General features: G+C 39.9%; 1 protein-coding gene across 1 annotated transcript in view; it reads right to left on the bottom strand.

Annotated features, from left to right (window-relative positions):
- Positions 1-16,099: 16,099 nt before the first annotated feature.
- DCDC1 (doublecortin domain containing 1) overlaps positions 16,100-27,330 on the bottom strand; it is a 369,285-nt gene continuing 358,054 nt past the window's right edge. The window contains exons 36-38 of the mRNA XM_043549349.1: positions 26,800-26,909; positions 23,766-23,828; positions 16,100-17,379 (exon numbers count right to left, since the gene is read on the bottom strand). Coding sequence (XP_043405284.1) covers positions 17,326-17,379; positions 23,766-23,828; positions 26,800-26,909 — 227 coding nt within the window. The 3' untranslated portion in view covers positions 16,100-17,325. The remainder of the gene's footprint in view (positions 17,380-23,765; positions 23,829-26,799; positions 26,910-27,330) is intronic.

Raw genomic sequence — 27,330 nt, 5'->3', positions numbered from 1 at the left:
GGCTCTGCAGACTGCTCTGCCACTCCTAGGGCTAAAGGGATGTACCATTATTAATCCATCTCTGAGCTGGATTATCTTTTGCAAATCAAACAATACCTTTCACAGCTGCACAAATCCACTTCTGAAGCCGCTATGGAGGGGGGGTTGAGGGTTATTAAATAAAATCTTCTCAAGGCCTTTTCTTTGGAAGGCACACAAGGCATGGGCCAAACTAATTTCCTCCACCAAACCAAGTCTAGCAAGAATAGGTCAGCCAGGTACAGAAGCTATAGAACATTTGACAAGGACAGAATCCTTGGAGAGCCATGAAATCTTTGGACACAGACTGTGTTTATCCCCTTCTCCATTTAATATTAACTCTCTCAAGATGATTGTGGGACAGAAATAAGTGGGTCACCCAGCACATCGCAGAGTAAATAAATATAATTTTACATGTTGTGACATGGTCAAAGTTAGTACATTTGAATTTAACTCAAATCTGTTTTAACAGTGCTGAGCAGCCTGCAGACACATTGGGGATTCTTTTTTTGGGGGGGGGGGTGTTTTTGCTTAAAAGTAAATGTAAAACAATGTAAAATGAAGTAGCATACAATATTTACATTCTCAAGCTTTGAACAATGCCATCAAAGCAAAGAAAAAAGGCCTCCAAAGTGGAAATGGTGACCTATTTCACTTATGTGGAGCCAGCAGAATTAAATTTACTTCAGCTTTAAATGTACTGGGCATTTGAAAAATTTAACACTGGTTTCTTTGCTTTCTATAAATAGAGACTATTAATAAGTAACATTTTCAGGCCCTCTGCAGCCTTCACAGTCTCTGCAATCCGCAAACCTCAATATTCTTGCATAGGCTGAACTATACAAGACCTCACCAAAAAATGTGTGTCAGATCTTCAGCCAGATCCTCAGCTAAATTGGCATAGCTCCATTGACTTTAATGAAACTACACCTGATTTACATCACCTCAGGATCTGGCAATTAGTTTTGAAATGGGTTTTCTTTTATAATAAGCACTTGCATAGCACCTTCCATCCAATGATCTTAGTCTACTTTAAATACCGATTTATGACTCACAACACACATGTAAAGTAGAGAAGTATTTTCCTCATTTTACAGATGAAGTAGAGAGACGTTCTGCATCTTGTTCAAGGTCAGTGGCAGAGTAGGGAATAGAACCCAGGTGACCTGATTCCTAGTGCTGTGTCTTCTCACAAGTCCATTCTTCCTCATACTTTAGAATATGTTATAAATGGGTTTCAGGCATACAAGGCCACATCCTCAGCTGATATAAATCAACAAGCTACTTTAAAGTCTGTGGAATTATACTCATTTACATCATCTGGTCCAGGGTTTTTATTTACATGAATACCCATTATACGTAGCAGAAATAAGCAAAAAACCAAATGTATTTCTGTTGTATAAAAATAACGAAACACCAGAAACTTTATTCGGTTACCACTGAGGCTTGCAAATAATGTAATGCTGCATGCTATTTAAGTGGATTACTTTTAACATCTTCCCTCACATAAAAGCAGGGGAGTTAGGACATCAGGTTCATCCCCTGATGTTATTCCAATGAACCTAATAGGAATGTCTTCCCTGGTTGAATGATTTTTAAAGGAGCCATACAGTGTGATGACATCACTTATCCCTGGTTAATAGCTTTGTATTTGACAGGCAAGGAGAAAGAGAGGGTCACATCACACTGAAGACTATCCTTCTCCCCCTGATGCTGAGTAAAAACTGTTCTGGAAAAGGCTCCTGCCCTCACCAGCCACCCTAGCAATGGAGAACAAGAAAGCCACCTCCCTATCCATCTGGAATTCTTATTTTTAAACAAAAAGAAAAGGAGTACTTGTGGCACCTTAGAGACTAACCAATTTATTTGAGCATAAGCTTTCGTGAGCTAGAGCTCACTTCATCGGATGCATTCAGCGGAGAATACAGCGAGGAGATTTATATTCACACAGAACATGAAAAAATGGGTGTTACCATACACACTGTAAGAAGAGTGATCAAGCTTAAGATGAGCTATAACCAGCAGGAGAGCGGGGGCGGGGGGAACCTTTTGTAGTGATAATCAAGGTGGGCCATTTCCAGCAGTTAACAAGAACATCTGAGGAACAGTGTGTGTGTGTGGGGGGGGGAGAATAAACATGGGGAAATAGTTTTACTTTGTGTAATGACACATCCACTCCCAGTCTCTATTCAAGCCTAAGTTAATTGTATCCAGTTTGCAAATTAATTCCAATTCAGCAGTCTCTCATTGGAGTCTGTTTTTGAAGTCTTTTTGTTGTAATATTGCGACTTTTAGGTTAGAGATCGAGTGACCAGAGAGATTGAAGTGTTCTCTGACTGGTTTATGAATGTTATAATTCCTGACATCTGATTTGTGACCATTTATTCTTTTACGTAGAGACTGTCCAGTTTGGCCAATGTACATGGCAGAGGGGCATTGCTGGCACATGATGGCATCTATCACATTGTGCCTCTGATAGTGTGGCTGATGTGATTAGGCCCTATGATGGCGTCCCCTGAATAGATATGTGGACACAGTTGGCAACGGGCTTTGTTGCAAGGATAGGTTCCTGGGTTAGTGGTTCTGTGGTGTGGTTTGTGGTTGCTGGTGAGTATTTGCTTCAGGTTGGGGGGCTGTCTATAGGCAAGGACTGGCCTGTCTCCCAAGATTTGAGAGAGTGATGGGTCGTCCTTCAGGATAGGTTGTAGATCCTTGATGATGTTGGAGAGGTTTTAGTTGGGGGCTGAAGGTGATGGCTAGTGGCGTTCTATTATTTTCTTTGTTGGGCCTGTCCTGTAGTAGGTGACTTCTGGGTACTCTTCTGGCTCTGTCAATCTGTTTCTTCACTTCAGCAGGTGGGTATTGTAGTTGTAAGAACGCTTGATAGAGATCTTGTAGGTGTGTGTCTCTGTCTGAGGGGTTGGATCAAATGCAGTTGTATCGTAGAGCTTGGCTGTAGACAATGGATCGTGTGGTATGGTCTAGGTGAAAGCTGGAGGCATGTAGGTAGGAATATCGGTCAGTAGGTTTCCGGTATAGGGTGGTGTTTATGTGACCATCGCTTATTAGCACCGTAGTGTCCAGGAAGTGGATCTCTTGTGTGGACTGGTCCAGGCTGAGGTTGATGGTGGGATGAAAATTGTTGAAATCCTGGTGGAATTCCTCAAGGGCTTCTTTTCCATGGGTCCAGATGATGAAGATGTCATCTATATAGTGCAAGTAGAGTAGGGGCATTAGGGGACGAGAGCTGAGGAAGCATTGTTCTAAGTCAGCCATAAAAATGTTGGCATACTGTGGGGCCATGCAGGTACCCATAGCAGTGCCGCTGATTTGAAGGTATACATTCTCCCCAAATGTGAAATAGTTGTGGGTGAGGATAAAGTCCCAAAGTTCAGCCACCAGGTTTGCCGTGACATTATCTCCTCAAATAAATTGGTTAGTCTCTAAGGTGCCACAAGTACTCCTTTTCTTTTTGCGAATACAGACTAACACTGCTGCTACTCTGAAACCTATTTTTAAACAGAAACAAGACCACTGTCCTACTCCATGGAGGAGGCACATGGGAGATAATGAAACCTCACCCATGTTAGTATGTCAGCAGACACTGACTTCCCTGTTAGGTTTCAGAGTAACAGCTGTGTTAGTCTGTATTCGCAAAAAGAAAAGGAGTACTTGTGGCACCTTAGAGTCTAACCAATTTATTTGAGCATGAGCTTTCGTGAGCTACAGCTCACTTCATCGGATGCATACTGTGGAAACTGCAGAAGACATTATATACACAGAGACCATGAAACAGTACCTGCTCCCACCCCACTCTCCTGCTGGCTATTACCAGTATGCATCCGATGAAGTGAGCTGTAGCTCACGAAAGCTCATGCTCAAATAAATTGGTTAGTCTCTAAGGTGCCACAAGTACTTCTTTTCTTTTTGACTTCCCTGATGTTATTCCCATGAGGCTAACTCGCCTGCTCTATTTTCTTAAGTACTAAAACAATGTCAGGAGGAAGGGCACAAGCCACTCGAAAGGAAGCCGCTTCTTCTAAAATGTGTGTTTGATGCATTAATATGGTCAATTCTCATGTTCACAATCTATACTCCACATCCATTATTTGGAGTAAACGCTAAACAATGCAACTGCTGCATTTTTCACCATATGTAAAGGAATTAATCTCCTATATAAAACAAATCTAAGTCACAGAGATGGTACAGCAACCATATACTGAGATGTGAACATGCATATTGTCAGTTTGGTGTAAACAGAAGAGGATAGGTATTAAACTTACTTACCTGCTATGCATACTCTGAACTTTTACAGCACATAGAGGTGCTAGTTAAACTCTCAAGTACATTACATGCTTCTCTGGACTGGACACAGACTAAGGAACATATTTCAGCTGTGTGTCCAGATGAACTACTAGGGAAGCTATGTTTATGCTTCCGAGACAATCAAGATATAGATCTGACAGTGACTTCAAAATTTAACTACCAAGTTAGAAGTTAGAAAGTCTACTGATATACAAACTGATAACTCATACAACTTTCAAGGCTGAATAGTCTGCCTAAATATGGAGAGGGCAAAGTCAAAACTCTTCCCTGGGATCAACATCTAAATCTCTATTTCAATATTCTACTTTCCCTACAAGTGCACAACTGTCAGTAAGCGGCACAAGATTTGTAGGGGTATACAAAAATGTGTGCTGCTCAGTCAAATAATTTAGGATGCTTGTAATGCTCATGAACTCTTCAATCAGGAAAAGCTGAAAACCACATCAACAATGCAAGTGTGTAAGTGTGATTGCATGTGTTTAATCACCAACTTGGAAAGGGGTTAAAAAGAAAAAAAGGAAATTTACCCAGAAACCAAGTTACTGCTTTGCCAGATTCCAGCAGCACAAGCTCACCTCTGCAATGAGATGTCCAAGATAAATTACTTGGCCTGTAAATCAGACATCAACTCTGCATTGGATTTTTATCCTATATCCCTTTCCTGCCCTGTTCCAACAATACATTTGAATCTCAGTACCCATAAAGTGAGCCAGAGGCGACAAATAAGAACCTACTTAAAAATATTAATGGCTATAAGCAATCACTAATCGTTATGCAGAACACTTTCTGGGGAGTTCTGAATGAGATGGAAACCACTGCATTTGGAATAAAATTAGAACACAGCTACTACTGAAACATATTCCCTGGCCATGAGCCAGATTGCCCATCTAGCAGAAAATGTGGAATGATTTCTCCCCATATTGTTCTATCAGGGAATGGGATTCACCTGCCTGGAACAGACCGTGTGGGCTGCAGATCCCAAGGCCAAGGCCATCTGCATAGGAGCTCCTGCCTTCATTCCAGCTCTGTTCTGCATAGCTCCACCAGAAAGGTAACAGAGCTCCAGGCTCTCTCTTTGCCAGCTAAACCGTTCAGGGCCAGACCGGCATAGGCTGCTGTAGGTCTGGGAGAGAGGGAGGATGGTGCCAGGGAAGGAGTTGTCTCAGCGTCCCTTTCACACAGTTGTTTTTTGCGGGGGGAAAGGCCTAACCGCCCTACCTATAAAGTGGGGGACACAGCCATTGTCCTGGTGGCTCTCAATGGCCTTGGAGCAAAATGTGACCTGAGCTAAAGCTTGCCTTGGGTGGGGTTACACCAGAGACGGCTCCAGTAAAACAACTCTGCCAGCAAAGCCACAGGGGCCCAGTTCCTCCCAGTGCCATGAGCCCCCCTCCATATGCCCCAGCAGGTTAAATACCCTCCCCCACCCCCAGTAAGGCTGGGAACCCCTGCAGCTGCCCCCACGTCCCTCCCTCCACACTTCCAGCCGCAGCGGCTCCTCCCTCTCCCGGACCCCGCCCCCAGCTCCAGGGCCCTCCACACACCTGAACCCCCTGCGGGAGGCGGGGGCGGAGGAGCTGGAGCTGCTGCGGGCAGGGGGCGCGCTCCTCTTTGCAGCCACCTGCTCCGCGTTGAGAGCCGGGAGCTGTGACCTCGGCGAGCAGCCCCTTGCCAGGGCACAGCGGCCCCCGGCGGCCAGGGGTTGCAACTGCGGCTTCCTCGCTGCCCGACCGCTGTTAAGCCGGGGGCGCTTCCCGGTACTAATGTGTGCAGTGGCGCTTATGTGTAGACTAAACTACCCGTCAGTAGCCTGCTCTCCCTTCCTGACCCCTCCGCGCCCCAGGAAACGTCCCCGTAGGCTGGGATTTGCAGGCGACAAGCCCCCCTTGCCTTCCTCATGCCCAAGGACCTCTCCGCGTTGCCCCTTTAGGATGCGGTTCCCAACACCCTACTCCTGCCCCTACCCCAAAGTTTTGAGTGGTTGTGACATTGGACTCCCATACCCCTTCCCCGTGCCCCAAAGCGGGGAAGTCCAGCTCCAAGGATCTCATCCAGCTTCGGTCCTAACTCGAGTGGTCCCAGCTCTTTCTCCTCTACTTTAGTATGTCGGAATTCGGGTCCGAATAACGTTTAGGACCTAAACTCAAAAGACCACTGAAGGTAGCAGAATTCAGCCGGTGAGACATTTAGCACATACATGAACTAAGACTCCACCTAGTGGTACGATTGACATTTTAAACAATTCAAGGCCAATTTAGGATATTATTGAATCCTTCTGGCAAGGAGAATAGACGAAGGATTGGAAAGCAAAATGAAGTGGTTAACTCAAACCACTATATGGGGTAAGCTATAATAGGCCACCTGTGCCAATTAAGGAGTGACTGTCAGTCATAACTTTGCATTTACTAGGATGTGTTGGTTCAATAATTCTATAACTTTTTATTATTCCATTTTTCTTTTTTTAATTTTAAAGAAAAACAAAGCTTACATGGAAAGATGTATAGTTTGCAGTTTTTACTTTGCAGACTGAAAGATGCTCCAAAATTGCCCTGCATACATTCTGAGTAACATTTCTTTTTGTGGGGTTATAAAAGTGTGAAAGGGGTAGCCAAAATCTGACCGGGGGGAATGAGGTTTTTTGAATGTTTCATATGGTCTTTCTGGGTTTGCAAAACTAGCTTAAGTTAATTAACTTCTTCCCTTGTAATTTAATCTTCCAGTTTTTAAGGGGATTCTGTTACACAAAGCAAAATGTGTTTTCCGAGCTAAAGGGAAGTCTGTGCTATATATTAGGGTAGAATAAACCCTAACTAGCTAAGTTAGCAGTAGTGGATATATACAATAGAGTGCTGTATTTATATCTTCATTATAATTTTTTCTTTCTTTTTCCAGGCTCTGGTTTTCACTCTCCCTACACATTAGTTGGTATAACTGGAAATAATGGGCTGAACAAAAAGGAGAAGTGATTAAAGTACTTTTGATTAGTACACATCGCTACTACTGTAAACTCTAGCTAATGATTTTGTGCGGATCAGTTTGGAAAATAATTCAACTAACTTCTAATCTGGGGAGTTGGGGATCCAATAAATAAATAATAATTTCATGTATAAACATCCCCTCCTCTACCCACTTATTTAAGTGCTCAGGACATTGTAGATCATCAATAAAAATAAGATATAGTACAATAAAATATTATAAAAATACTCAAAAACATCATTACTCAGATAAAGGACTTATTCCTGCAAACCCTCTGTGTGTGGAAATCCCAGTGACTTCAATGGGAGTTGCATGGCAGCATTTACAGGACCAAGCCCTAAAACAGACAAATGGTTCAAAATACAAATAGTAAGAGAATTTAAAAAAAAAGTGTTGGAGAGAAGTGATAATTTGATAAACAACCTCATAGCACTAGTGTATGTATTTGATTCCCTGACTGAACCAGGGGTCACCTGATGAAATTAATGGGCAGCAGGTTTAAAACAAACTGAAGGAAGTACTTCTTCACACAATGCACAGTTAACCTGTGGAACTCATTGCCAGGGGATTTTGTGAAGGCCAAACTATAATGGGGTTAAAAAAAGAATTAGATAAGTTAGCCAAGATGGTCAGGGATGCAACCCCATCCTCTGGGTGACCGTAACCTCTGATTGCCAGAAGCTGGGACTGGACGACAGGGATGTATCACTCAATGATTGCCTGTTCTGTTCATTCCCTCTGAAGCATCTGGCATTGTCCACTACCAGAAGATAGGATACTGGGCTAGATGGACAATTGGTCTGACCCAGTATGGCTGTTCTTATGATTTCAAATAGTGGGAGAGACTGATGTCTTTCAGTGAAATACATTGTACTGGCCAGCAAAATGGGGCCCTCATATTTCAGCTGGGGCCTTTAGGTATTACAATAATAATAAATACAAATAACAAAAATTAAAATTGACAATTAAGTGTGACGGGTCATTTAAATGCCACAATAGCCTTCTGAGGGGTTGAGGCAGGGCATGGCTGAGCCTCAATATTCACTGCATGCCAGTGAAATAAGATTCACACTATCTCACAAGAATGCTTTCTTTCTTGACTTAGAAGTCACATTTCTCTGTACCAACATCATAGGCTATTCTTGTGTGTTTTCCATGGTGACTTTCAGATCTCTGCATAGAGGAAAAATCCATAATGATCATTATTCTGTATCTAAAGGACTCAAAGAAAGACTGGTGTCACAGAATTGAACTCTGGGGCTCTAAGTGTTCTTGGCATTGTGTGTGTGTGTGTGTGTGTGTGTTGATGTAGAAACAAAACATTAGAGAAACAAAGGCTGTTCACTGACACCACATGTTAAAATATTTATATGTACTATGCGTGTATTTTACTTCCTTCCTCCTTGATTTGATAAATTTAAGGAATGTAGAAGTACATTTCCCATCTTTGTAATTACAGCAGTAATTCTCAAATCAGTAGAAAGAGGGAATCTTACCTAAAAAGTATTACGTTAAAAGTAAAAGCAGCTTATGTCCCACCAATTTCTTCCATCTTGGCCTTATTCAGGGCCCAATCCTGCAAGATGCTGAGAACTTTCAGTCTACAGCATCTCTCAGGCTTGGATCCAAAGTGAGTTAAAGAAGCTATTCCAGCTGGCTTCAGACACCACTGTAACTAATGTCTCCATCTACAGAAACAAAGGTTTCACAAGGAATTAGTGCAAATTGCCAACCTCTGGGAATCAGGTCTGTAACCAAGAGCTTGCTCTCCTTTTCTCTTCTGACAAATTGAGTCACAGTTCTGATCTGAAGCAAGTTTTCAGCTACAGCGCAAGATTAAATACTATTGTACAGACAGAATAAAACGAAGAACTTCTAAGTATTCCTTTTAGATGTATTAAACAATATAGCCCATTATGTTGAGAATTTCACACTTCCTTGTGGAAGACAGCTGCAGAATCAGAGACTAAATCAGAGTAGGTGGAATTATCAGAGAGGGTTCAAGCTATTTATGAACCTGGTGAGTGAAGCTTTTATGCTTTAAGTAGGAGAAGGAAGAGGCCCAGGAAGCCAAGCCTCGCACCCTCTTTTTTGTTCTAATGGGACTTTTTTCCATTTAATGTTTTGAGTGAATTGTAGTGCTCACAAAATGGGTGGACTGAGGCCAAATACAGTGTGAGCAGATCCTGTAGGAGATCCCCCAAATATTTCTGCCCAAACGCTCTTTTCTGAACTATAATGCCCCCTTTATTTTAGTACTTCTGCTTTCCCAGCAGGAGCTGCCAATCATGCCAAATTAGTGTATATGTGGGCCTTTGAGATGTGCACAAATATTAGTTGGGAAGTAGGGTGACTGTCAAATTCATTTCACTCATGACCCAGTTTACAAACTAAGGCCTCAGTCCTGCAAATACTTATGCATGTGCTTAACTTTACACACTGAGTTGACTTCAGTGAGACCACTCATAGGACTTGATCCAAAGCTTACTAAAGCCAGTGGATCGACACCCATTGACTTCAATGGGCATTGGATCAGGTCCATTGTATGTAAATTTAATTAGATACATAGATCTTTGTGGGATTGGGGTGCAAGGACCTGGTCAGAAAAGCACAAACACATGATTAAGTCCATCCTTATTAAGGGAAGCACTTAGGTGCACGTTTAACTTCAAGCATGTGCTTACACCTCATTGGCTCAATTGAACGTAAACACATATTTAAATGCTTTCTTGTAAAAGAATGTTTTCCTGTGTCAGGGCCTGTATCATGGAAGGCAATTGAGATAGTTCATGTTACAAAAAGACTTTATGATCATGCTATAGGCCAGGGTTGGGCAAACTTTTTGGCCCGAGGGCCAAATCTGGGTATGGAAATTGTATGGTGGGCTATGAATGCTCATGAAATTGGGGGTTGGGCTGAGGGAGGGGGTGAGGGCTCCGGCTGGGGGTGCGGGCTCGGGGGTGGGGCCAGAAATGAGGAATTAAGGGTGTGGGAGGGGGCTCCAGGTTGGGGCAGGGATTTGGGGGAGCAGGGTGGGTACGGGCTCTGGGGTGGGGCTGGGGATGAGGGGTTGGGAGTGCTGGAGGGTGCTCTGGGCTGGGACCGAGGGGTTCAGAGGGCAGGAGAGGGATGAGGGCTGGGGCAGGAAATTGGGGTGTGGGAGAGGGTCAGGAGTGCAGGTTCCAGGTGGCACTTACTTTAAGCAGCTCCTGGAAGCAGCAGTATGTCCCCCTCTGCTCCCCTCCGTGGAGGTGCGGCCAGGCAGCTCTGCACGCTGCCCTGTCTGCAGGCACCGCCCCCGCAGCTTCCATTGACTGTGGTTCCTGGCCAATGGGAGCTGCAGAGGCAGTACTTGGGGCGGGGGCAGCATGTAGAGCCCCCTGGATGCCCCTACATGTAGGAGCCAGAGGGGAGACATGCCATTGCTTCCAGGAGCTGCATGGAGCCACAGCACGTGCGGAGCAGGGCAAGCCCCCGACTCTGCTCCCTGGCGCGAGCTTGAGGGCCAGATTAAAATGTCTGAAGGACTGGATGCAGCCTCCGGGCCATAGTTTTCCCACCCCTGCCCTAGGCTGACATTACTAAACTTATTTTACTGTTGAATGGGCCTAAGGTTCCAGATATTAGTCCTTTTGCTCAATCTGCCACTTTGCCTTACTTTAATTTCATAAATATTGTATAATTTGCATTTAGGACCTGATCCAACTTCCACTGAAATCAGTGGGAGTCAGATTGAATCCTTACACAGCTCTTTCTCATCTGAGGATCTCAAAGTGCTTTACCAATTAATTAAGCCTTCCAACACTCCATCTCAAAAGGAACATCAGATATGTTTAAATACATAAAGGATACAAACTACCAACAACACCACTGAAATAACTGCTACATTCATGACAGATTTAATCACTGATGATAATCATGTAATCAAGATATAACAAAAACACAGAATTCAATTTGGTAACAAAATTATTACACTTGAAAGTTGAATTAAAATAATCTATCCTATACAATATTTGCAAAAACAAAGAAATACTGCAAATACAGATCTATTTTTAGATTTTGCAATAAATATAGAAGGGATTCTACAGAGCTACACAAAACATACATTGTAAGGTATCAAAAATATCACCCCAATACAATAGTCATTCATTCATTAATAGTATTGGACCCAGCCCTGAAATATTTTGCTCACATGAGAAGGGCCTTTTCCTCTAATATCTTATGGATTTCGATGTAACTGTACACGTAAGTAAGAACTATTTGTGTGAGTAAGGGTCAAATGATGTATTTCAATATCTTTCATTCATCAAGGAGCAAATATTATGTACGGTTTATCATACTACAATATGTATGGTTTATAAAATAAAAAGTATAAAAATGTAAGTGATCAATTAACACAAAAAATTGAGTGTTTAGACTCTGGTTCAAGAAAGCATATAAGCACCTGCTTAACTTGTCTTAAATCATGTTGAAGTATGTACCTATGTTTTTTCTTTAGTAGGAATGGTGTCCTGAATTTGGGCCTTAATTACTTTCAGTTAAGTGATGTGAATAAATTAGAATTTTTTTTTTTAAATTAAGGGTCAAATTATGCTCTTGATTATGCATATGAGACTCCCAATGATTTCAGTGGGTTTTCATTGTGCCAACATTTTAGGGCAGGCTTTGGATCTAAATATTTTCCCAACATCTCATTTAGAGTCCAAACTGAAATGCATTTTTAATTCCTCTATCTTCTATAGAACTATCGCTCGTACATCAGCCTGGAGGATACTTATAAGCAAAATCTTGTAATGAATACAAATGAGGAACTGGGAAAATTTTGGAAGGAGAAGTATATAAATAAATCCAAATCCAAAGTCATATTCTCGCTCATCCTTTATAGATAATATATTGCCTGATTTTAAGCTTGGAGGTTTTGCAAAAGGAAAACACTTCAGGAAATATTTTGCCTATCATATTCACTAGTCCTTTGGGTAATCAAGATTATATTTCATTGTGGAGAGTCTTTGTATTAGAACCATCCTCTTTCAGTAAAGGTTTAAAACCAAATAAAAACCAGATTCTGCGCAGATTCTGGACCAGATTTGCGCAGTTACACTAGAGTAACTCCATGAACTTTAATGAGGTTTCACTGGTGTATGAGAAAAGTCAGAATCTAGCTCAGTGTCCACTTGCTGCTCTCTGCACCATAGAACACTGTGAGCCTGGTTTTAGCATTTTTCTGTAGGAAATTATTTCTCTGTAAGTACCTCTAATTATGACATCTAGCATTTTAGGAATCCAAGTGACTTTACAAGCACTTCTTATTTGTTCCCCTTTGATTGATTTTACTAGTATATCCTCTATATTTTACCCATAATCTAAACTAATGAGATCAAACAATTTTAATGAAAACATGACATTTCTTACCTATTGATTTATGTCTGTTTAGATCACACTAAATAACAAAATCAGAAGAGCTATAGTCTTTAGCCAAAGCTTTTACATACTCAGGAAAGCTATATCAGACCTATCCTAAAAATTACTCAACCAGAATGCACTAAAAATGTCTTATAAGGAAGCAATGAGGCTATTCTTCCTCTATTGCAGTGCAAGTCTGTTTTCAAAATCAGTTTATAACAACCAAGATGGTGAGTAGGTTTCAATTCTGCCACTCAGTGTAAGTGTGGCAGAATCAAAACCCACGTTGTTTTCATGGAGGAAACATGCAGAAGAATTTGCTTTAAAAATTAATTTAATACTTATGAAAGTGACAACTGATATTAACCAGAATTTAGGATGGGGTTGGCAATTACTGTTTAAACTTTGCCACAGCTTTGCCAAAGCACCTTGTCTTTTTTCCACTCCTAGAGTTCTTTTAAGTAGAGACTGCTACTCATGTAATTTTACCAAACTATGTAACCCAATTCATTTTTGTTTGCAGCCTTTAATAGATTTTGAATTCTGTTCTCCAGAGATGAAAAGCTAATACACTATCCCACTGCAGCACCTAGACTCCTGAAACAATTACATGTCTGTCTGTTTAATTATAGTCCTAATCAGAGATGTGTGCAGGAAGTGTTTGAGTTGGAATCTGGATTAGGTATATGGGTCAAAATCCTGGCTCCTTTGACAATGACAAAAGTCCCACTGATTTCAGTGGAGCCAGGATTTCACCCATGGTATAGTTCAAGATTTGGGTTCAAGGCTAGGATTTACAATGATGCCAAAACCTTCAACACTGTCCTCTCATGACTTAGGTGGTGGAAATATCACAGAATCAGCCTGAGGAAGAAAGAAAAATGTAGCTATTTTTGCAGAATTCTGATCAAATCTAAACTGGAAAATGGGCTCCTAACTGGAATCAAAGATGAAGGGATGAATTTGATCACCAAGACTTCGAAGGGATTTGGATTTGAAGTTCCAGTTTTGGCCTAACTCTAATGCTAGTTCTTACCTTTACATATGCTATCCTTCAAATATGAAGCTGGATCATGGTCATGCTTACATGGGCATGCAGTGGGGTGAAAAATAAGGACTCACCTACATTGCATTACCCGGATAAAGGTAATCCAGAATCACGAGCTGTTCTCAAGTTGTTCACCTATGTTGCTTGGAGCAACTAGTGATGGGGAGTTGGTATGGCCATGGCTCTGCCCCACAGCATGCCAGCCAATAATGCTGGTCAGCCACACACAAGAAGGGAAAGAATATGCTGCACAGCTCAAAGGAATCTAACAATTCCCTTCCCCTAGGGCAATTGGGAATTCTGGGAAGAAGCCTGGAACAGGCTGTGCCTAACCAGCAGAATTTAGCTCATAATTAAATCTGTTGGAGAACAAATTTCAAATATACCTTTGAATAAGAATATGAACTATGTAGGTTAGAAGTTTAACCATAGAGTTGCATCTCTTGATGATTCTCTATGTGAACACAGATATCTTACATAATAGCCTGAATACTTTCCAAAAATTATAATAGTAAACCATTGGCACCATCATAACCAGTCAGAACACCACACCCTTGGCTAAATTTTGTTCTCAAAAGTACCTGTGAAATTCCACTCTTTTTTGGCAGAGAAACCCACGTACAGCTCCAGGCTTCACCTAACCCACTTACAGCTCCAGGCCTCACCTAGTTTTGAAAATGTGGCTTTGGCATAGAAATGTGACAAGCTGCAATTCTGGGAAGAAAATTAGTGTGACCAGCAGAAGGTTGGTAGAGGCAGAAGGGTCTTGGAAGAAAACAAAGGGTGTGAATATTGGCCTTAAAAGAGATGCTTTAACAGCAGAAAGAAAAGGAGTACTAGTGGCACCTTAGAGACTAACCAATTTATTTGAGCATAAGCTTTCGTGAGCTACAGCTCACTTCAAGCTTATCCTCAAATAAACTGGTTAGTCTCTAAGGTGCCACTAGTACTCCTTTTCTTTTTGCGAATACAGACTAACACGGCTGCTACTCAGAAACCTGTCATTTAACAGCAGAGATGATCTGGAGAGAAGACAGAGAAGTCTGAAGAGGAACCTGAGAAAAAGAACCTTGAATACCTGGAAGAGAGAGAGAAACCTAATCCCGGGAAACAGCCAACCAAAGCGATTAAAAATCTGATTTAAATATATCTGATTTTATGACAAGGTTTACAGTAATAGTATAGGTGACTTCACTGGAGCTTTAACAAGTTACATCAGGTGAAGATCTGCCCTTAGATCTGTAATTAGAAATTATGTATGATGATGGATAATTTCTTATAAGACTACTGAATTTTATTTTGTAACTGTCTAAGCAAGAATACTCTGAAATCTTTACCATGCATCCCTGATTAATCTTTGGCTAAATTAGTATAAGACAATAACATGTTTAAATAAGAGCAAAAAGAGTACCACTGAGCCTCATAAAGCTGTCTCAGTGAATGTTAGCAACAATGTCATCTGTTAAATAGTACAAAAGTAGTAGAAATTACATTTGATCAGACAGAACTACCCAGCAAACTGACCCATTTTTATCAAGCCTGACCTATGATCATCACTGGACAAGATCTAGCCATCTAAGGTAAGTGTCTGTCTGCCTATGTTTAGTTACTGCTATCTTGTGACTCTTATTCTGACCAGCAAATCTATCTTAGGGCATGGCTACACTTGCAGATGTAGCGCGCTTTGAGTTAAACCAGCCTTCATAGAGCGCAGTAGGGAAAGCGCTGCAGTCAGTCCACACTGACAGCTACAAGCGCACTGGCGTGGCTACATTAGCAGCTCTTGCAGTGGCCACAGAGAGCAGTGCATTGTGGTAGCTATCCCAGCATGCAAGTGGCTGCAACGTGTTTTTCAAATGGGTGGGGTGGAGTGTGACAGGGAGTGTGTTGTGTGTATGTGGGGGGAGAGAGAGTGGGTTTTTGGGGGGCTGAGAGCATGTCAGCATGCTGTTTTGTAAGTTCAGACAGCAGCAGACCTCCCTGTCCCCCCCGCCTCTCTCTCTCTCACACAGCATTCCACAGTAATGGTTGCTTTGTCTCGGGGCAGATAAGCATGCCGGCTGTCAGAAACGGAGCTTCCAAAGGGCATATCCGCATTCCTACAGCAAGTTCAAAACAATGAGAAGAGTGGCCACTTGATTTAAGGGGATTATGGGATGTTTCTGGAGGCTGATCAGAGCACAGTAATGCAACACCTCATTCACACTGACGCCCGGGCGTTTCAGCCAAGATGCAAGAAGTGTTAATCTTCTCGCCGAGGTGGAGTACTAGGAGCGCTCTAGCTGTGGAGTCAGAGCGCTCTAAGTGCCTTGCCAGCGTGGACGGATAGTGAGCTAGGGCGCCCGGAGCTGCTTTAATGCGCTCTAACTTGCAAGTGTAGCCAAGCCCTTTGTCTCCACCTATCTCATAGCTAGACCCCCGTCACGCTCCCTCCAAAAGGCCAAAGGAGTAGGTTGTTAGCTTTGGTGAAAGGGATAGCGTAAAGCTACAATAAATGACTTTACAATAGCAAGGAATATTAACTTAGGCTCTTATGCAATATCCTCTGAAGTCAATGGAAAGGCTACCATTAACTTCAGTAAGTGTTGGAGTAGGCTCTTAATTAAGCTTCTTTCTTTTGGTAAGAACAATTTTCCACTGGTTTGCTCTGTAATTAATTTTCTCTTTAGTGTACTATGTGTCTGCTTCAGGTGAAGGCTTTTTGTGTGTGTATGTTCAACATTAGGCTCTTTTCCACCTAATAAAAATTTTCTTCCCAAAATAGTGACAGTCTTTTAGGCATTAAAAATGGTGGTAACTTGTCTGCAGAAGGACAACAAGCAAATATGATTGTATAGCTCATGGAGTAGCACTTTCAAAGAACTTGGGATACTTGTGAAGATTATGATGTGTGAAATGTTTTTCCTGCCACTTTTTATTGCTGCTGTTCATTTCTGCAAGGAACCAGTGCAGAAGCTGCAGAACACAGTTTATTTTTAGATCATTCCTGATAAAAAAGTGGACTTTAGAACATTACAAAAACAGGTATCTTTAGAAACAAGTTTAATTATGATTCTTAATCAATTCAATGTAAATTATTTCACCTATATTCATACGCTAAAGCTATTTTTCTTACTGAAGATTGTTCTCCAAATTACATATATGTATTTTAGAATAGATCCCTGCAACTATTCCCTTCAAACACAAAATCACTGCAGACAGCCTTTGCAAGAATAGATTCTGAAAATTCATTTTAATTATCCAGTCCCTCAATACTGTGGACTAATTCTGAAAGTTATGGAATTTACATAGCCAGCAGTCACAATACTTAATTATTTCCTTAGATATGGAACACACATTGCCATGCACTTTTGGAAAGCAGTTACTGCACATGCATGCACAAGCACTGTAACTGATTTCCCAAGCTCTGTGCATTGTATACAGGCGATCAGCTGTCAGAATGCAGCATTTTTGAAATGCATTTTATGTCACACCAGATTAATTGTACAGAAGAGTACGCCAGTAGATTGCAGTCAACTTGAAATAAATAAAGATAATTTGCTGACGACATTTTTTCACTGTTCTTCTGGAGTCATTTGTTTACTGACAGCCAAAGCAATTCCTCCCTTCTGGGAAAAAATAAAAGAGAATTTCAGTAAAACTTGCAATCAAATTAAAATATATTTTTTTCAGAATAGGTATATTAAATATGATGTTTTAAAAATTTATAGAAGCAGTTCTTTTAAGGTCTGATGTGAGTTATGAAATCTAATTTTGTTTTCATAGCTCTGTGATAAAATTTTATCAATGTTATAAAAAGGGTCTTTACTAAGAATGACCGGAAATCTGAACTACCTGGTCATGCAATAAAAACACATTCCTCTACTGCGAAGTGTCAGACAAGCAAAGTTTAGCTGAAAATTGATCAATAAGTCTTCCTTTTACACTTGAGTGCACTCACTTTTTCTTCATAGGATAATAGGTTTTTTTTTAATGGTTTTTCCATTAACATCAGACTTTACTGTTAGCAAGAAAAAGGCAGACATAAAAAAAAGAGACAGAAACAGTCAAGAAAAGCTTTAGTGATCTTTAATGATATGGTGCTACAACTTAGAGATGGGTTTTGTTGTTCTTTTTTTTTTTTTAAACAAGTGACAACTTAAAAACTCTCGGATTCTTCCAGCAGTGCAAAGTGGCAGTAAAAATCAGCTTCACCACCTGTCTGGGGTTTTTCCTTATGCTGGGGGAATCCCTGGGTGGTATAGAAGCTATGCTCTGTGACATGAGCTGTATTTCCTGTACTGGGTCCAGGGTAGTAGCAGGAGGAGACTCCATGTTTCTAAAACTAAACTAGCTCTTTATTAAAGGAACTGCTTACAGAGATGCTGTAATTGCAGGTAGAATTCTAACCATGTACACATACACTGGTCTCCTGGCCTCCTCTACACTATTCTCCCCTGAAATGTGGGTTCCTCCCTTCAAATTCAATGTAGGTTGCGTCCAGTTGGACAGCTGTTTTTTTTAATTTGTGGGGCGGAGAAAGCAAAAACAAAAGGTTTTGCTGAGTTTCTCAAAAATTTGCTGAGCAAAAAGATGCTTAATTTTGAGAACTCAAATAATTTTGGCAAATTTGATTGTCTTTTTCCCCAAATTTCACAATATTCTCTCTTTCTTTACTCAGAACACTACCATTGTCTGTGGCAAAAGTCTGCAAAAGTGCACAGGTGAATAACTGCTTCTTCATCCTTATGGCAAAATGAAGAACCCCGTAAATTTGCTGTGCTTCATCTGCATGCTCAGCTCTGTCTGTGAGTTTGACGCTGTGTCGCTTAACTGTTATATTGGGTACTTATTGTTCTTTTTTAATATTATTGTAAGCAGGAATGAAGCTAGGATTTCTGAGGACAAGAAATTCATTGGTGTCCCTGGCTTACCTATATGTGACATCACCAGCCAAAACCGCAGCAGTCCAGTGTACTTATAGACAGATGTCAAATGAATCAAAACTGTGAGACCACATAATTTAATCCCTGATTTATGAAACAGGAAATGTGTATACTAAGGGACTGATTTATTATTATAAAACATTCAGACCTCTGTCTTGCGAGGTCACTGCAATTTGTCTGCTTTGTTGGGTTAGGCAAAAGTGGGTGCTAATCTGCATTAATAGCTCTGCCCTCAGTTACTCCAAAACGCAAACCAGAGAAGTGCCTCCCCTTTTTATTGATTTTAATTTCCTAGGCTTATCTTTCCCCTAAATTGGTCACAGTTTTATGCAGAAGACTGAAAGGTAACATTGAAAGGTTGCCTTTCTCCTGCATATTCACTTGAAATATTTAGTTTATTAACATTCATAATCTCTTTCACATTAGTAAGATTTTTTAAAAACTTTTGCTTCAACATTTTTCCATACAATAGCTTACCTGTGAATATAAGAATGCCTGGTAATTATCTCATGACTGGAAGGATTTTAGATCTTTCAAGAATACAGCATTACTTGTGGCTAACATTCTTTTTAAAAAACAAAATAGCTTTATTTAGTTAGTTCTTTTAGGAGAGCAATAAAAGATTGATTTATAAGCACATACTATTGTGCATGTTGGGGAGAATAAGGGGTTCGAACAGGCCAGATCCCTCGTTGTACTATAGCATATTTGCATCACTAAAGTAATTATAAAGCTTCCCTAAAGGTTCAGCAGGCACAAAAATCCTGGCTCCAATTCACTCCTTCCTGTTTTCTCCTTCTCTGGCATATAGTTTGCAAGGGGGTATGTCTGGTGATCCCTGGCCAGCGTTATTGCCCATATGAACCTTTACAAGCCAGTGCAAGTTAAGCGTGCCAGTGCTGAACTGGCTCCTGGAAATCCAGAGGTATAAGGGAAAAACAACCGGGGCTTTAGAATACCTTTGCCCCCTCTTCTCAGGTGTGCCAATCAGAAGCTCTTATGCAGGTTAGGAGCTGGACCAGAGAAGTCTCCTTAGTATCTTATTGCTTATATGTTAACTTGACTGAAGGCAGTAGAATAAGACTGCTTTAAAAGACACATGGAAAAATAAAATGAAAAAAGGAAAGGAAAAGAAACAGGACCATCCTGAGGGAAAGAGGCTTAAGTAGCCTAACATTTTGGATGGACAAATACACATATTTCTATGAAACCCATGAATCTCCCACCCCATATTATTACATATAATGCAAATTCAAGTTGAATTTAACATGCTACAGAAACTATGCAGTTTGCATGACCTTTTAAAAAGGCAGATTTTTATCACCAGCTGAAGGCAGTTCAATTAAAATTGGAGGTTTAACCACCCAAAAACCTACTGGAACTGTCTTGATGTGTTTTAATCCTAATTGCAAACTCTATGCAGCTAACAGAAAACAAAGCCGCATAGCTACTTTTTCAGTTCTGCCTCTTATCTGTAGATGGTAACTTTGCAGTACATTCATAATATGATTATAATACGATTTTGAAGTGATCTTTACTTTAGGAGTTGACTAAGGCTAAATGAGGCCTGGATCCACCAAAACTGCAGAGATGCTTCCTCTTCCCTTCCTCAAACTCCTTGATCTTCATTTTTCATTATCCCAAACAGGGACTTTCCTCTCAGACCCTTTTCCCCTCCCTCATTTTCTTCCTGTCTTCCCTCTCCCACCAATGGGCTATCTAATTTTGCTTTCAGTTTATTTAAGATAATAAGGTTGCACAAATGTAAGAGAGTGCAGAATCTGGCCCTTCTCATTTATTCACTGAGTAGGTCCCTTTATTCACTGAGTAGGTCCCTTTCAGGCCCCTTGACCAAGATTCCTAGTATAATGTCTTAGCAGATCTATTGTATCAGGAAGCAATCTCTTTTTAACCGTAATCTTGGGGGAGGGGTACTTCTTTGTGGATACAGAAGAAATGGATCTCATAAGAAATACAAAAACTGGAGCACAAATGCCAAGGAAGAGTGAAGTATTTTGGTGTTTATATAGAGCATCCCATAAAGTTCTAACAGTAATGAACCCCAGAAAGGAGACCCACAGAAAGCGAACATCTAAATGGTTGTTATACAGTAGTTACAAGCAATAATTCCTGTTCCACTATGCTTATCAAACTGGACCTGAACAGAAACATATACTTTCTTATAAAATAAGAATCCACACAAAATTTCAAAAACACAAAGTGAGGGTAAACTTTTTTGAGATTCTAAAAAATCAGCTATTTTTTTTAACTTTAAAAACAATCATGTGTCTCTTCACTACCTTGTTTTGGTCAAAGGGTTTAAGGTATATTTAATACAGTACATCAGAAAAAGACAAGGGTGATAGGTGATGGGATACAGAGCACTTTATCAACAGGTGTCTGGTTCAAAACTGGTTAAAGTCAAAGTAATTAATCTCACCAGATGGGTTGTGATGACCTATATGAAAGGAGTTGTTTGTCTCACTCCAGTTACTAAATGATAGTGTCTATATACAAAAATACCATCAACACAATTATTACTATATGGCACCCTTGTTAGCCTCAGAGAGATTCCATGAATTGAACTGGCATATAGATTGAACTAATCCTTCCCCAACCCCCAGCACACATCCTCTTTCTCCATATTATTTATTTAGGGCCTAATCCAAAACCCACTGCAATTACCAGAAAGACCCCCAAGACCTTGGATTGTAAACTCTTTGGGACATGGACTGTTCTGTCACTGTGACTACATATGTACAATGCAGCTCCTATCTCATCTGAGCAATTATTGTAATACAATTCCTTTAACTCAGTAATAATGATAAGATATTTTAAGATTTAGGATGGAAACACATGACACTTCTATTTCACCCTATAGAATTTGGGAGTTTGGTCTGCATTGTATGGTACTGTATGCAGCATCAGTGACAGAACTGAAATACGTTCGTTTCAGCTGTGCGAAACATGGGGTATACTTAATAGAGCTGGTCAAAATTTTTAAAATGTCAATTTTTTGATATCCCTCCAAACATTTCAAAGATTTTCATCAAAAATGTTCATGTTTTTTGATCAATTCCAATATCTAATATTCACACTAGTATTCATTGCTAGTGCAAATTTGGTACCATATATTTTATTGTTCTGTTCTACTCTCTGACTGCAGTTGCTGCTGCCATCATTTCCAATTGTCCAGTGGTCCTGTGCCCTGCTGAGTTGGAATTATAGCCAGCAACAGCACCTCCTGGTCTTTACTAATGGGAATGGATGTCTCAGAAATGATTTACTCATCCCAGGGAGACACAAGTGATCTAGTGGGACTATCAGCGATTTGTATAAATAAATAACATACTTGAAAACAGTATAGATGTGGGGAAAGGCAAATAATAAATCACAGAAAAAGAAGGGAGGTGGAAATGTGAAAAGAAAGAGCTGTTCAAATAAAAGGCATACTTAAACACTTCGTTGCTAAAATCCACTGCAATTGTGGTGCTGTCCCTTTAAACTGACATTTCATAGTATAATGTTCTGCATTTTCTGTATGTACCTAGGACAGTTGGCAGCAGTCAAGAGGTTAAACCTTATTCATTATTTCTTCAGTAATTTAAGTCTACATTTATCTTTAAAAAGATCTTTATCAAGTCTTTGAAAGAAAAGATAAGTAAAAATTCTAACTGACATTTCCTTAGTGTTATGCCCTTTTTCTTGTAGGTGTGGTCACTCTAGCTTTTTCATTCTTTGATCTTTGAAGAAGAAACTATATATGTCTTTTAAATCTTTTCCAGTCACCTAATATAGTATTTTGACCAATTACAGAGCTTAATAATGATGAATAAGGGCAAGATTATTGCTGAAAGGAATAGTGTCAAGTTCTATTTCTTTCTTACAGCAAATAACTTGGAACCAATTTGCCCTTTTGCAAAAGGTTTTTTCTTGTGTTTTTAATGAAATTTGAAATTAACATTAATTGTGTGCTAGCAATATCAATTATGTTAACATGCTACTGGCTTTTCCAATGCTCACCAATTTTGCTTGAGGTGTTGCACCAATTATTCATACCGTAGTTGTACACAAATAGACATCCTGGTCAACAGCCATCAATACTAGAGATATACAACTCATGACTGACACCCCAAAAGCACAGGCCACCCCCTGGCAGAAACTGAAAAAAACTTGAGCATGTCTGAGATATATTTAAACTATGGCAAGAGAGTAGCTCCCAGAAACACAGGCCTGGTTTGTAAAATGGTCACCACTTTTGTTCAGTCAATGTGTGATGATGTTTTCCTTTTTCCTAACTGCATAATAGACATAGACATTACAGCAGTCATTTCACCTCTCATCATAATATTTTTACCAACTCATGCCACTTGTTGGTAATACACTTAGACCTTGATTTGGCAAAGCACTTAAGTACATGTTAGTTGGGACTACTCACAGACTCAATATAAATATGCATAAGTGCTTTCCTGGGTCAGTGCCTTAGTTAGTATGGGGCAAATCACCCCACTTCTCCAAGCCCAAATACCAGAACTTGGTGCTGGGGAGTTCAACAGGGATGGATTGAAACAATTCTCCTCCAAGCATTGATGTAGTGGAAGGAAACCTGTGGCATTGCTACTGCTGATGCTCTAAGACTGTCGTAGCCTTTAGAGCTGCTTCGAGTTATCTCCACCGGGTACTGCAGAGGTTGATCTACATGGCAGTTGTTCTACTAGCCTCATCCCTACTCTCCCTGTACCTCTCCATCAAACTTTGCTTTGTGGAAGATGCTAAAAACAGCAGCATCATTGCAGACTATGCACAAGCTTAGGAAATTTTGTCTCCCCAGTGCTTAAACAGAACTGACTGATTCTGCTGCCCCTGGGGCTTTCCACAGGTGTCGGGAAAGTGGGAAGATTTTTCCCAGTGCATCCTACGTGATGCTCTTCCTGAATTCAGAAAATAGCAACTAGTAGCAAATACTCAGCCAAAAAAATATAAAACATTTATCAGCGACGTGGCTAATTACATTGAATGCTCTATCCACAGGCTGGTGGGTAGCCAGCCAGCTAAATATCTTAGCTTACCTCGTTGTTGAGGTGGTAATGAGCACTGGTAGTAAGAGCCAGAAGTGAACTGGGAGTTTTGGCCTACATTAGAAAATTATAGTCACCATTAATATGTTGTGAAATTATTAAATGCTTTCATATTCTCAATCAAGGCATTGTTCATACCATGTAAAATAATTCTAAAATATTAATTAATATTTAAAATAAAATATACCTTTATAGCTTAAATAAGGAATGTTTTCATGACAAAAGGGTATTTCTTCAGTGTACAGATATATGTTGATTTGTTATCGTCAGAAAAGAGCATTGAAACACTTTTGGTATTCAAGGAACAGAGTAATTCCCCTTATAAATAATCACATGGACTTTACAAATTGATGTAAGGGGGAAAAATAGGTTGAACACCAACCTTCACAATGATCTTTTAAATTATGGGCAAATTTTGCTCCCATTTACAGTAGTGTAAATAAGGAGTAACTCCATTGATGTCAATGGAATTACAGAATTACAACCATGTAAAGTAAGAGTAAGAGAAGAGTCAGGTCCTAGAGATTTTTTTCTATTTTTTATACGTATGAATAAGAACATTTTAGTGAATTTCAAAGCTGAGACAGATAGACATATACAGTACATGAAAAAGTTAGAGACAAATGTATAGATCCTTCGGCTTCAAATTTTTAGGTTGGCCATAGAAGGGCAGGCGGTCACACAAGAGGGTATTTTTCTTTTTCTTGAATACATCTTGCAAGTGAACACTTCGGGGCTATCAAGTCCTCATGTTAATTATGGATCAGAAAATGGTTTAGACAAGAAAAGCATGAGATATGCAGGCAAACAGGGTTCTCTTGAGGATACAGTGTACAGTCTGGTCACTGGTCTGTCACTGCTGATTTACATTTGGTTCACCTTAACGTTTCTGTAGCAGCAGGAAATATATTTTTCAGAGAAAGCTGTCAGGTTCAGGGATGTTGATACCATCCTAGCTTAATAATAAAATGATTCTTGTTCATACAAAAATACTGAAATCTGATTTGTGGCCTACATGGAGCTGATTCAAATGGATAAAAAACAAAAACCGGACATTACCAGGTTTATTAAAAATGTGAAGTGGTAAGAATACATCTGACATAATCATGTAGTCAGGCAGCTATATGGGAGCCAATTACTACTAGATGGACCACCTAAGTTTCAACCAAATGGAACATTTCCATAATTTAAAAAAGCAAACATTTGGAAGAACAAGTACTGAATTTACTTGACAAGCACTGACAACAGTAACTATGAACTACTATAACTAACTTTGGGTAAGTCTATTCATTTATTAAAGTCTGTTATTCAAAGTGATTTTATATTATCCTTTTGGTTAAATTTTGAACTCTGATTACATTATGTTGTCTGTTTACTAGTGACAAATAGTAAATTTTACCAATTGATCTTGGGGACATTGTAAAGCTGGGAACAAAACTTCCCTATTTTCATTTCATGAATATTGACAATAAATTGATGATTCTTTTAAGTATCTGAAAATTTAACTCAAGATAATTTTTTACCAGGGTTTTACCACAGCAAACCAGCTATCTATCCCCCTCCCCGCCTAGTACATTGAGTTGTATTTCCTGCAAAACTGACTTTTCCTCTCATAGAAACCAGAAAAAACATCTGAAGTGAACCAACACATTGGTGTTTTCACACAGACTGGATTTTCTTTCTGATTATGGCTGGTGGAAGAGGAGAGCTGTTTGCCACAGCCCAGCTGATATTCATAATGTGTAACTGGGAGACAGTATCCTGTCACACTGTAGCAATTACAACAGCTTTCTTGGGGGCTGGGGAGAGAGGATAGAACAATTGGCAGCCTTCCTTAGCACTTAGGGTGGTAGACTGAGATATGGATCCAGCCAGACTATTACATATATACTGTTTACCCATCATTCTGCACACTGAACTCCCACTAAAGTGAGTGGGAGTTTTAAGTGCAGATTGTTCGCTGGATCAGGCCCTAATTAGCTGGGCTGCAATTTACCTCCAGATGAGACCAGAAAATAAGCGAGGAGAGGAATGAAAAAACATCATTAGCAATAGTTCAACTAGCCCCAGAGTACTAATCCTAATTTATTAGGGTTCTGTATTTGCACACTTCAGTGTAAAGAAAATCATATATAAAAAAAGAATGTCTAGTAAAATGCAAATTCCTATGCAGTTACAGTTTCATATCTGGTTTTGAGAATTCAGCCACCAAATCCATCTAAACATTTATTTTAAATTGTTTCTTTGGTTCTTTCTTCTTTGATTGAAGTAAAAACAGCCTGTATCCAATTATAAGTAAAATATTAAAAGCTGTTATGGAAAAGCAGTTAGTAGCTAACAATAGTCCTTATGATCTCTCCCAGCACAAATAACATCAGGGGAATGCTTAATCATGCTCGGCACAGCCAGTCTCCTGAACTCAACACCAAAGACCATACGTAGGCACTTAGAACAGGGGATGATAGGAAGAATTAATGTGGCATTCAGTTGAAATGGGCTCTTTCATTTTCATGTAGCTGAATCAGGGTTATTGAGCTCAGTCACACAGAGACTACTTGGCAAAGATCTAGTGAAATGGGGTTTTGGTTGATTTCAGGCCCTTGAAGAAATGGTCAGGACTATATTTGTAAAGGTAACATTTGACTTACAATCTCCCCGATAATTTTTATGGGAACTGTTAGTTTTCAAGAAATGGAAAAGTGGGAAAATATTTCTTTAATAAGATGAGGGATTTCTCAGTATTAGCTACACTATCATGTCAATTTTATGATGGAAAGTGGTTGCAATGTAGTAAATTTTACTGATATTATTTACACTTTCATCAATGAATTCCTCAGCAATTTGAATGTTCAAAATTAAGGTAAATATCCCTATTTAAAATAAAAGTAAGGTGATGTAGTAAGTGATAAGGTTACATCTTATGTACCATAATGATAAAGTTATATTTACTTTAAAGAATGTATTTGTAACTGTACAGCATTTACAGCGTTAGTAGAAAAATGACTACACGTTTGTACAATACAACCTGTCCTTTTAGTTTCTCTGAAGGCGAGACAACAATATTAGTGGCATCCGGACCTTGCTGCTTTCTGATTCTGGCATAAATAGCTCTAACTTCCACCTGCTGCTTGATGGCTGTGAGAAACATTTTAGAAAACAAATTATTAAAATTGTACTTTCAAAAATATATTATCAAGGTGTAGAAAACAGCTATGATTGATACTTATGATACTTGGAAGCTTGTATCCAGCCCAGTCACATACAGCACTATATATGTTAAAGGCATCCTTACATAAGAGAATAAAGATACCAATAATACATTTAATGTGAATTACCTGAATTCTGAGCCATAAATCCCACTACAGAGCCTTAGAGGAAATGATTTGAGATTTCATGATACGTACGCAGTTCATATTGGTCATTACAGTTCTAGTCAACTTTGTACATCACATATGCTCCATGCAGAGAGCAGAAGGCTGGTGTGTGTGTGTGTGTGTGTGTGTGCACGCGCGTGTGCGTGTGTGTGTGTGCACGCACAATCATTGAAGTGGAGACA

The sequence above is a fragment of the Chelonia mydas genome, chromosome 6, assembly GCF_015237465.2.
Source record: "Chelonia mydas isolate rCheMyd1 chromosome 6, rCheMyd1.pri.v2, whole genome shotgun sequence".
NCBI classification, from domain to species: domain Eukaryota; kingdom Metazoa; phylum Chordata; order Testudines; family Cheloniidae; genus Chelonia; species Chelonia mydas.
This window is presented reverse-complemented; position numbering and strand designations above follow the sequence as displayed.